The sequence below is a fragment of the Lepidochelys kempii genome, chromosome 10 (assembly GCF_965140265.1).
Source record: "Lepidochelys kempii isolate rLepKem1 chromosome 10, rLepKem1.hap2, whole genome shotgun sequence".
Taxonomy (NCBI): domain Eukaryota; kingdom Metazoa; phylum Chordata; order Testudines; family Cheloniidae; genus Lepidochelys; species Lepidochelys kempii.
The window spans coordinates 47,872,322-47,882,121 of NC_133265.1; the positions used below are offsets into that span (position 1 = coordinate 47,872,322).

Genomic DNA, 9,800 nt, shown 5'->3' on the forward strand with positions numbered 1-9,800 from the left:
TCCAAGTCCTAATTTACGAATGCTCACATGAGCGCACAGTGCATTCAGAGGCATTTTGATTGCCAGTGCTTCCCAGACGACGCACAACCGCTGTTCCCAGCAAGACGTCCTTGAGATCCCGCTCCTGGATTCCTCAGGGATCTGCCAAAACACTTCCTTCCTGAGCTGCTCTTGTTTCAGTTGTGGGGCTCCATCTCAGCTTCACCAGGGCTCCGCAGATCTGATGTGCATCACTCCCTCGCTATTCCTGTCCTGGGCCATTTGTGGTGTCTATGCAGTAAGGAGCATTTCTCACCCTGAGGCAGCTTTCCAAACAGCACAGAGTCATATTTGCTCAGTTGCACTGTCTTTTATGAGCACGAGGTGAAGACTAAAGCTAATAAATCTTTAAGACTGTGATTTAAGCTATTTCATCAGCAAATCAGTTGGACTAAATGCTTCCCACTCACAGCACAAGATTCATAACATACAAAAATTCCATCTGGAATCCGTCATCAGTATCACACGCTACATAACTGATAGTTCCCATCAGCATCAAAGTCTGTTAGCTATTAATTGGCTGAAACCACGTAGGCGGTTTCCTAAAACACAAATGATAACAACTCCCAGTTGGCATTAATTCCCATTCATTATTTCCCTGCTCCCAGGGTGAGTCTGGGGAATTAATTACCTGAGGCAGCTGTGAGCTGGCTTTAGGTCAGGGTATAAAGGGCCCAGAGCAGCAGTTTCTCTTCATGCTGGGTTTGCTGTAGGCAGGCAGAATGGGGTACAGAAGCAATCTGGGCTTTGCTCTCCTGTGCTGGGTGGTCAGTGGGGTGACCTGTTACAATCCCTGGGATTTCTCTAGGAGTGACTCAGCCATCTGGAGACCCACCCCCAGGGCTGAGCCCCCTCGCAGAGAAACCCACGTGTCCTCTCTTGCCCAGCCCTACCCCTGGGCTCAGGTTGATACTTCCCAGCTCAGAGCTGTGTCCGTGCTACAGCCTGTCATGGTGCAGTGTGAGGAAGCTCAGATGGTGATCACTGTGCACAGGGATCTGTTTGGGACGGGGAGACTGATCAAAGCTGCTGACCTGAGTCTTGGCCTGGCTGCCTGCCAGTACATGTCCCTTAATGCTGTGGAGAACACCGTGACTTTTATAGCTGGGCTCCATGAATGTGGCAGCACCTTGCAGGTAAGGCAGCTTCATAGAAGCCTGGAGCTCCAATGGTTCAGATAAGTATCCTGATCCCCCTCATCATGCAGGCCCCAGCTAACTTTCTGTAATGCACAGTAGTGTGGCTGATGGGTGACTCTATGCCAGTCTGATATTAACATCTAGGATGCTTAATGACTTGAGTCCATAGCTTCTGTTACTGGTTCCCCTGCTCGCAGTGCTCAGCGGCAGCTACTAGCTGTCAGAGCTTCCCCTTTGAGTAACGTCCTCTCCACTGAGAGAACAGTGAGCTGAGTCATGCCCTTGCAATAATCTCCTCCACTAAGAGTCCCTATTTCAAGAAGCCACAACAGCTGCACTCCTCCCAGAGAGAGATGACAGACAGCAGAACTGGAGTGGCCAAAGGATGCTAGATGTTGACTGTCTTCCAGAATGCTCCCTTCCTGTAAGGGAAAACAGCATATCCTACATGATGGTTGAACACTGCTAGAAGCAGTAGCTGTGGTGACCACAGCTGTGCAGAATTAGACCCGACAGTGCCCATCAGGAGTCCCCAGGCAGCCATTCTGGGGGAATGAGCTCAAAAAGCTCTAATGATTCTGTTACCTTCCAGCAATGGTTATTGCATGAGTTGGGCATGTGTTGAAAGACATCCTGTTAATAGGAAAAAATCTCTCTAGGTCTTGCTGAACCTAGTACTGTAGCTTTCTATGTCAGTTGTGTGCTGTTAACCCTTCTATGTCCCCTCCTTCCAGATGACCCCAGACTCCCTGGTTTACAGCACAAGCCTGAACTATAACCCCACCCCTGCCAGCAACCCAGTGATCCTGAGAACCAATCCAGCTGTGATTCCCATTGAGTGTCACTACCCCAGGTGAGAGTCTGAGATGCTCAGATCCCCTCTCTCCCCTTCTGGAATCTGGCTCAGTGACTGAGGTTTGCTCCTCCTCCCAGGAAGGACAATGTGAGCAGTAAAGCCATCAAGCCAACGTGGGTTCCCTTCAGCTCCACCCTGTCTGCTGAGGAGAGGCTGGATTTCTCCCTGCACCTGATGAATGGTAGGTGGGAGGTCCCTTCAGGGGAGCCCAGCCCTGCCTGTCTGTCCTGCTCACTGTGAAATTGCCTTCCAGATGACTGGAGTGCTGAGAGACCCTCCAATGGATTCCAGCTGGGGGAAGTCATGCATATCCAAGCTGATGTCAGCACTGGGAACCATGTGGCTTTGAGGCTCTTTGTGGACAGCTGTGTGGCCACCCTGAGCCCAGACAGGGACTCCTCTCCCCGCTATGCTGTCATTGACTTCAATGGGTAAGAGGTGGCAACCCTTTCTAGTCTGGAATCTACCTCAAGTCTGTGGGGATCTTACTAACGAGAGTTCTTGTGTGTAGATGCCTGGTGGATGGGAGATTCGATGACACCACCTCGGCCTTCATATCCCCCAGGCCCAGGCAGGACACGCTGCAGTTCATGGTGGATGTGTTCAGGTTTGCAGGAGATGCCAGGAACTTGGTGAGCGCCCACATTTCTGCTCCAAGTCGATTTCCCCAGGCTAAACTGGTGTTAGTGAGTGTCCCCTAGGATGGTCCTAACCCCTCTTCCCACTTCCCTTCCAGATCTACATCACCTGTCATCTGAAAGTCACTGCAGCTGAGCAAGCCCCAGATCCCTTGAACAAGGCCTGCTCCTTCAACAAAGCAGGCAACATGTGAGTAGCTGGAGTAGAACCCCATGGAGGTGGTTTGGGGGCTGGTGGGATCAGCAGCCTGGAGAGGACAAGTCTTACTGTAAGTGACCCTGCCCCTTCTTCTGTTCCAGCTGGGCTCCAGTGGAAGGCACCCAAGACATCTGCAGGTGCTGTGAGACTGGGAACTGTGCATTGCTTGGACAGTCTGGGAGAGGCAGCCCTCTGGACAGATGGCCAAGGAGGCGCTTCCAGAGAGATGTGGCCTCCAGACATGGTAGGCTGTATATCCTACATAGCTAATAGGGGGCTGAGCCCAAATGTTTCTCTTAGCCAAACCCACTGTTTGGTTGTCATCCTCTTTTTAGGAGGAAAAGAGCAGTAATGTTGATGAATTCTTTTGTCAATACAGGTGACTCCTCAGTGAGGGTAGGAGAGGCTGATGTTGTGGTTGGACCCCTATTCATCCTTGATGCCTACCAAGAATCCAGGGATGTTGTAGAAGATCAAATGGAAACCAGGAAGGTGGCAGCACCAGGTATCATCTAGGTTATAAGAACCAGCCGTGTACCCTGGGAGCATATGTTATGAATCTTTTGGGGGATGCCTTCTACCTCAAGAGAACCTTGAATAATGGACCTTTCAAGGACAAATCTAGTGCTATCCAGCCTGTGGGCAGCAGCTGGAAAGCAAAAGAGCAAACTAAATCCAGGGGCATGCCCTCTTAAACACTGCAGAGAAATCTCTAGACTAGCAGCAATGCCCCCCTGCAGTTCAGCTGATTAGTTGCACCAAAAGGTGTCCTAAAACCCACAACTCTAGAATCCAGATTCTAGTTGACTCCAGCTGGTCTTGGACTAAAACACTAGTCAACAAAATCAATATGAAGGATCAGGTCCACAAAGCTGAGCAATAGCTGAACAGCACAAACAAGAATTTACCACTTCCTAATCTGTGGTGGGGGTGTCTGCACCAAGAAGCTCCAATTCCAGTTCTAACCACTGACCTCTTCCTGTAGGTGCAGAGGAGAATCCTGGGCTGGAGCTGGGACTGACCTTGGTGGCAGCTGCCATAGCTTTAGCCTCCATGGTTCTTGCCATTTGCTTCATATACAAAAACCACAGCTGTACCACTGCTGGAACTGTGTGACTGGCACCTTCTGTCTAACATAAAATAAAACTACAAAATGTCTCATCTGGTCAGTGCTGATTTCCTAATGGGTGCGGGAGGGGTCTTCTGTTCTGTGGGCAAGGGGGAAAGGAGACAAGCTGCTCCATGCACTTAGGTGCTCCTAAGGTGCAGGAGTTTGAAAACTATAGTCCATGGACCCCTGGGGGTCTGCAGACAGATCCCCAAAGGGATCCACACCTCCATTAAAAATTTAAGGGTCTGCAAATGAGAAGGATGGTTTAGACCAGTGCTTTTCCAGCCAAGACAGATAGCTACAGAGGTGCTGGCTTTCTGAATTGCTGGTGGGTGCTTGACCCCTGCTCCACTCCTCCATGCCCCACCCTCACTGCTCCCCAGCACCTCCTGCATGCTGCTGACCACAGCAGGTGGGAGGCACTAGAAGGGGAGGAGCTGACCAGCGGTGCCCATTGGTAGGCAGGAGGTGCTGGAGGGAGAGGCAAGAGTTGATCAGGGGCCTGCTGGTGGGTGCTCACTCTTCTCCCCTCTCTCCCTCCAATGGGTGCTCCAGGGCTGGATCACCCAGAGTTGGAGCCTGTGGATAGCTATCCAGCCTCTTTTGAAAACCTCTGAAAGTTTCCATGACTTCCCTAGTCTGTTCCATTGTCGTTCTGTTCTTAGTTAAGAATTTTTTTGAGATTTAATTGAAATCTACTTTGCTGTAATTTGAACCCATTGCCTCTTCTCTTGGCCTCTGGCACAAGAGAACAATTTTTATCCAGCCTTTTTTATGGCAGCCTTTCAAGTATCTGAAGACTGTCATATTCCCCCCCCCCCCCCCCTTAATCTCCTCTTTTCCAAACAAAACATACCCAGTTCCTTCAGCCTTTGCTCAATGGCTTATATTCTATCCCTTTGACTTTTTTTTTCTTGCCTCTGGATCCTTTTCAGTTTCTCCACATCCTTTCTATGCAGCTCTGTCCAAAATTGGACATAGTATTCCAGCTTAGGCCTAGCCAGCTGTAAGTAGTGGTACTTGCATATTATCTGTTTATGCAACCTAAAATTGCATGGGTTTTTTTAGAGGGGAGAAGACAGTATTGCCTGGTTGACTCCTGATGTGGTTGTGATCCACCACAACTCCCCAGTTCTTCTCAGCAGTGCTACTGACAAGCCAGTTATCCTCCACTCTGTATTTGGTGCATTTGGTTTGTCTTCCCTAAGTATAGCATCTTAAACGTTAGTGAATTTTGTTTTGTCTCTTGCCTACATCTCCAATTTATCAAGATCCCTCTAAATTTTAGTTCTATCCTCCAAAGTGTTTACAACCAATGCTTAATTTGTTTGAGGGCTGAGCCCTGGCACTTCTAGGCTTGGCAGTTCAGAGCCCCAATATCTCTGGGATTGCTGCATTTGGTTATGGAAGTTCAAAAAAAAAAAAAAGCTTGAGCCTTTCATTACAAGGCATCTTTCATTACAGCTTCAGCACTGTTGACAACCCAGCTTTGTCTCATCTGCAAACATGAGCCATACCTCTACTCCTAGGTTCAGCTCCCTAATGTTAAATAACACTAGCCCCAGAACAGAGTCCTAAGGAACCCCCTGCAAGACCTGACACTTCAATGTCATTTCATAAATAGTCATGGTTTTGCAGTTGTTTGACCATTATGTATCTAATGGTAGTTCTACTGAGCCTGCGTTTCTCCAGCTTGCTTTAGCCACAGTCCCACCTGACATTTGCTTAAGTCCAGGTATATTTTTATCCCCCGCATTTCCCTCCTCCGTCCAACCAGTTACCTTGTCAAAGAAGGAAATCCAGTTGGTTTGTGATCTTGTTATTGGTAAATCCATGCTGGCTGCTAGTCTTACCCCTTCATCCTCTAGCTACATGCAAATGGAATGTTTTATACATTGGCCTAGTAGCGTCCCAGGTATCAAGGTCAGGCTGACTGGTCTGTATGGTTCCCCAGCTCCTCCTTTTTAAAGAGGAACACTGTTAACCCTTCAGGTGGCCAGGACCTCTCCTGTCCTCCCTGAGTGGACAAATATCACCTGTGGCTCTGGGCTGAGTGACCTCAGACCCTGCTTGACTAATTTGAATGAATTCAATCTCCTGTGTATTCTTTACTTACCCTAGACAATAAAGTGGAACTTCGCTAGTTATCTAGTCATGTTATTTTTGGGTCTGAAGACTGAAGAAAGGCAGCATTGAGCAGTTCTGCCTTCTTATCTTCTATTACCAGCTCACCACCTCCAATGAGCAGCAGGCCCTGGGCTTCCTTTTGTCTGATAGAGTTATAGAACTCCTTCTTGTCACGAATATTTCTTGCCAGTTTTAACTCAGGGCTTGCCTGACTTTGTCCCTCTGGGGTATTTCAATGAGATTTCTCCTCCTCCCCCCCCCCACCCCAGGGAGCACCCAGGCTGTATGTGGCATTATCCTCCTCTATATGAACAGCTGAACTGCTGGTCATGCCATGTAATGGACAAATATTAAAGGAGACACCCTCCTCTCTCTCTCTGAGCTGCTCCCTGTCAACTGCAAGATCCTAGAGCCCTTTCCCCAGACTACTGGGGGAAACCCTCCCGCTCCTAGCCACTACTCCCCTTTCAAACAGGGCCCAGGGCTGAGTACTGACAACACTCTGTATCTATTCACAGCACTCTGAGTTGTGGTAGCAATGCCATCAGGTTAATAATGGCCCAGGCCTATCCCTAGTATGACTGCAGTAGGCAGGCATTCGTGATGAATGTGGCCCTGTGCTCACTGAAATGCCTTGGCTTGTCTGCGTGTTGGTCTAGCGTAACCTGCTTAAACCACCTTCGGTGCTGAAGCCTGATTAGATTAAAATGCCATTGGTGAAAGAAGTCTGTCCCAGGTCAGCAAGCTGCTTAACTAGACACTGCTCACACATCCAGAGAAGAACTCTGTGCTGACTAAAACTTGCCCTCTACAGGGGCTGATCTTCGCTTTTTTAGAAAACTCTTGTTACAGTGCCAACCCGTTTCCATTAACACGTTCTTCAGTGACCTGAGGCGGCCCTGGCAGAGCGAGTGCATGGGAGAGGAGAGGGAAATGTCACTAGCTGTGATGTACAGCTCTGAAACTAGGAACAATGGGCCTGGGCCATTTTTGGCCTGGTCTTTGCAAAAAGAAAGGAAAATGAGGTATGCTGCTCTAGCATCCATTGTGTGTGTGTTCTCCAGGGCCCAGAGTTCTTCCAGAGAATGGGGAGAGTAAGAGAGATCAGCAGTGAGTGAGTTGGCTCAGCAGCTCCTACATGGGGAGGAGACTGCAGACACAGGGGCCTTCTTAACAGATGAAGACATAAGAGATCTGGGAGCTGAAGCAACCACATTGAAACTGAACAGAAGATGCCAATATTTACAAGAGGGGATGATGAACCCTCGTACCGCTTAGCAGGAGCACTGGAGGATTTGCTAGCACTTGGAGTCCTTAAATTCAAATGCATACCTCTACCCTTTGAATGCTTAGGCCTGGACCTGAGGGTAGCTACCAAGGCGTTTGCTATTTAAGACAGGTTTCAGAGGGGTAGCCATGTTAGTCTGTAACAGCAAAAACAATGAGGAATCCTTATGGCACCTTAGAGACTAACAAATTTATTTGGGTATAAGCTTTTGTGGGCTATAACCCACTTGCATCTGATGAAGTGGGTTCTAGCCCACGAAAGCTTAGGCCCAGATAAATTCGTTGGTCTCTAAGGTGCCATAAAGATTCCTCATTGTTTCTGTTTAAGACTGGTGCCCCTTACCTAGCCTCTCAAGGGGTAGAAGGGTTGTCCGGACTCTCCATGAGTCTAACACTGGAGGTGGCGCCCGAGGGCAGCCACTGATGCCTCCAGCAAGGTGCTTACACAGCCCCATCACCATACTATATGAACACTTTGCTAATATTAGTGAAGATACCCTGACAGTGTTGTGGGAGTGAGGAACTATTCTCTCTATTTCACATGTGTGGAAACTGATACAGAATGACTTGGGCACAGTCACAGAAGAAGACAGTGGCAGAACCAGAGCTGTACCCTGCTCTGGTGAATGTGAAGCCAGTGCCTGATCTGAACAAGTATCTGACCCTCCTTCATCCCTGGGGTCCCCTGGCTACATTCCTAACAGCCCCTTGGTCCCTCTGTTCTCCCAGCCCTCCTCCACCCCACACAGCAGATGGGGTTCCCCTGTTAACCACGCTACTGCCACAACTCCACCCTTTAACACAGACTAATGTTCCCCACATGACTGTCCTGACCGAGAAAGCTCTGAGCCCCTGACATCTCTCCACTCTTCTTTGCAAACACCCCTGAATTTATCTACCCAAAACTGCAGTGGCTGAAGGGAATACAATCATCCCCATTCCACACAGGGAAACTAAAGAGCCAAAATGAATGGCCACCTAACAAAATTCTAGTGTGACTGATTTTGAAGAAAAAACCAAATGTTGCACTAAAGAGAAATTTTGCTGCAACCTTCACCAAGACCCCCAAAGAGAAATTCCTTCATTTGGAACCACAGAACTCACAATGTAGCTCAGCAGAAGGATTTGACCCTTCAAAACCACCGGGTGGTCCCTTACCCTGGAGGTTACTTGCTCTGTAACTAGTGCTGTTAGACAGCAGCAGATGCAGGCTTCCTGGATTCTGCTCCTGTATCTGGTCTGCCAGTGAGCTCTAGAGGTTAGAGCCATGGCTGCAGACAGGAGAACCGACCAGAGGCATTTGGTATGAGCATTTCAAATGCCAGTATGGATCAATGGATGACCCTGAGGTCTGTCATATTAATGGCCTGGATTTTATTCTGAGTTCTCCCAGAAGGAGCCTTGTGCAGCCTCAAAGTTACCTGATCTGTAAAATGGGGTAGAATGAGAGATGTGTCCCTCACAATGTAGGACAGGAAGTTCTGGTCAATTATCAGAGCTGAGTGATACACATCAATATTAACAGGCAGCAGCAGAAGAGGACTCTTGAATTTATGTCCTTCTGGGTCCCAGCCAAGTGCAACTTCCCCAAACTACAGGTCCTTCTGTCTATCTTCATCTGTGGACGCTGGCCTGGCATGCAGAGCTCCCAGCAAGCCCTGGACTGCTCCCCAGGGCCAGCAATAAAGTTGAATGGATGGGACAAGTTTAGGGACTTGCACTTTGGGAATGGACACTAGCCCTTAGCAGGGGTATCCCAATGATCTTGGCTTCAGGTGGACCCCCCCGAGCAGTACCTATCTCTATGCACATAAGAGCGCTGGCTGGGGAGTTCGCTGTACCGTTAATCTTGATTTTCAGTAAGTGTTGGAGTACTCGGAGGTTCAGAAGACTAGAAGTAAACTAATGTGCCAATTTTTATGAAGGGTAAATGGGATGACCTGGTTAATTATAGGCCTGTCAGCGATTCTGAGAAAGCTAATGGAGCAGCTGATATGGGACTCAATTAATAAAGAACTAAAGGAAAGTAATGTAAATCATGCCAATCAACATGGCCTTATGGAAAATAGATCCTGTCAAACTAACTTGATTTTTTTTTATGAGATTGCGAGTTTGGTTGAGAAAGGTAACAGTACTGACATAGTAGACTTGGACTTCTGTGAGGCGTTTGACTTGGTCCCACATGACATATTGATTAAAAAACTAGAACGATCTAAAATGAGCACATCACACGTTCATTGTATTAAAAACTGGCTAATTGAGTGGGGGTCTCAAAATAAAACCGTAAACGGGGAATTGTCATTGAGCAGACATGTTTCCAGTGGGGTCCCAGATGCTATTTAACATTTTCATCGATGAGCTGGAGGAAAATATCAAATCATCACTGATAACTTTTGCAGATAAT

General features: G+C 48.2%; 1 protein-coding gene across 1 annotated transcript; it reads left to right on the forward strand.

Moving 5' to 3' along the window:
• The first annotated feature begins 750 nt into the window (after positions 1-750).
• On the forward strand, positions 751-4,029 carry LOC140917919 (zona pellucida sperm-binding protein 3-like). Its single transcript, XM_073361449.1, has 9 exons — positions 751-1,175; positions 1,913-2,031; positions 2,112-2,215; positions 2,288-2,465; positions 2,546-2,666; positions 2,771-2,862; positions 2,973-3,115; positions 3,251-3,376; positions 3,857-4,029. The coding sequence occupies exons 1-9, from the start codon at positions 762-764 to the stop codon at positions 3,985-3,987; spliced, it is 1,428 nt and encodes a 475-aa protein (XP_073217550.1). The 5' UTR covers positions 751-761; the 3' UTR covers positions 3,988-4,029.
• Positions 4,030-9,800: the final 5,771 nt, after the last annotated feature.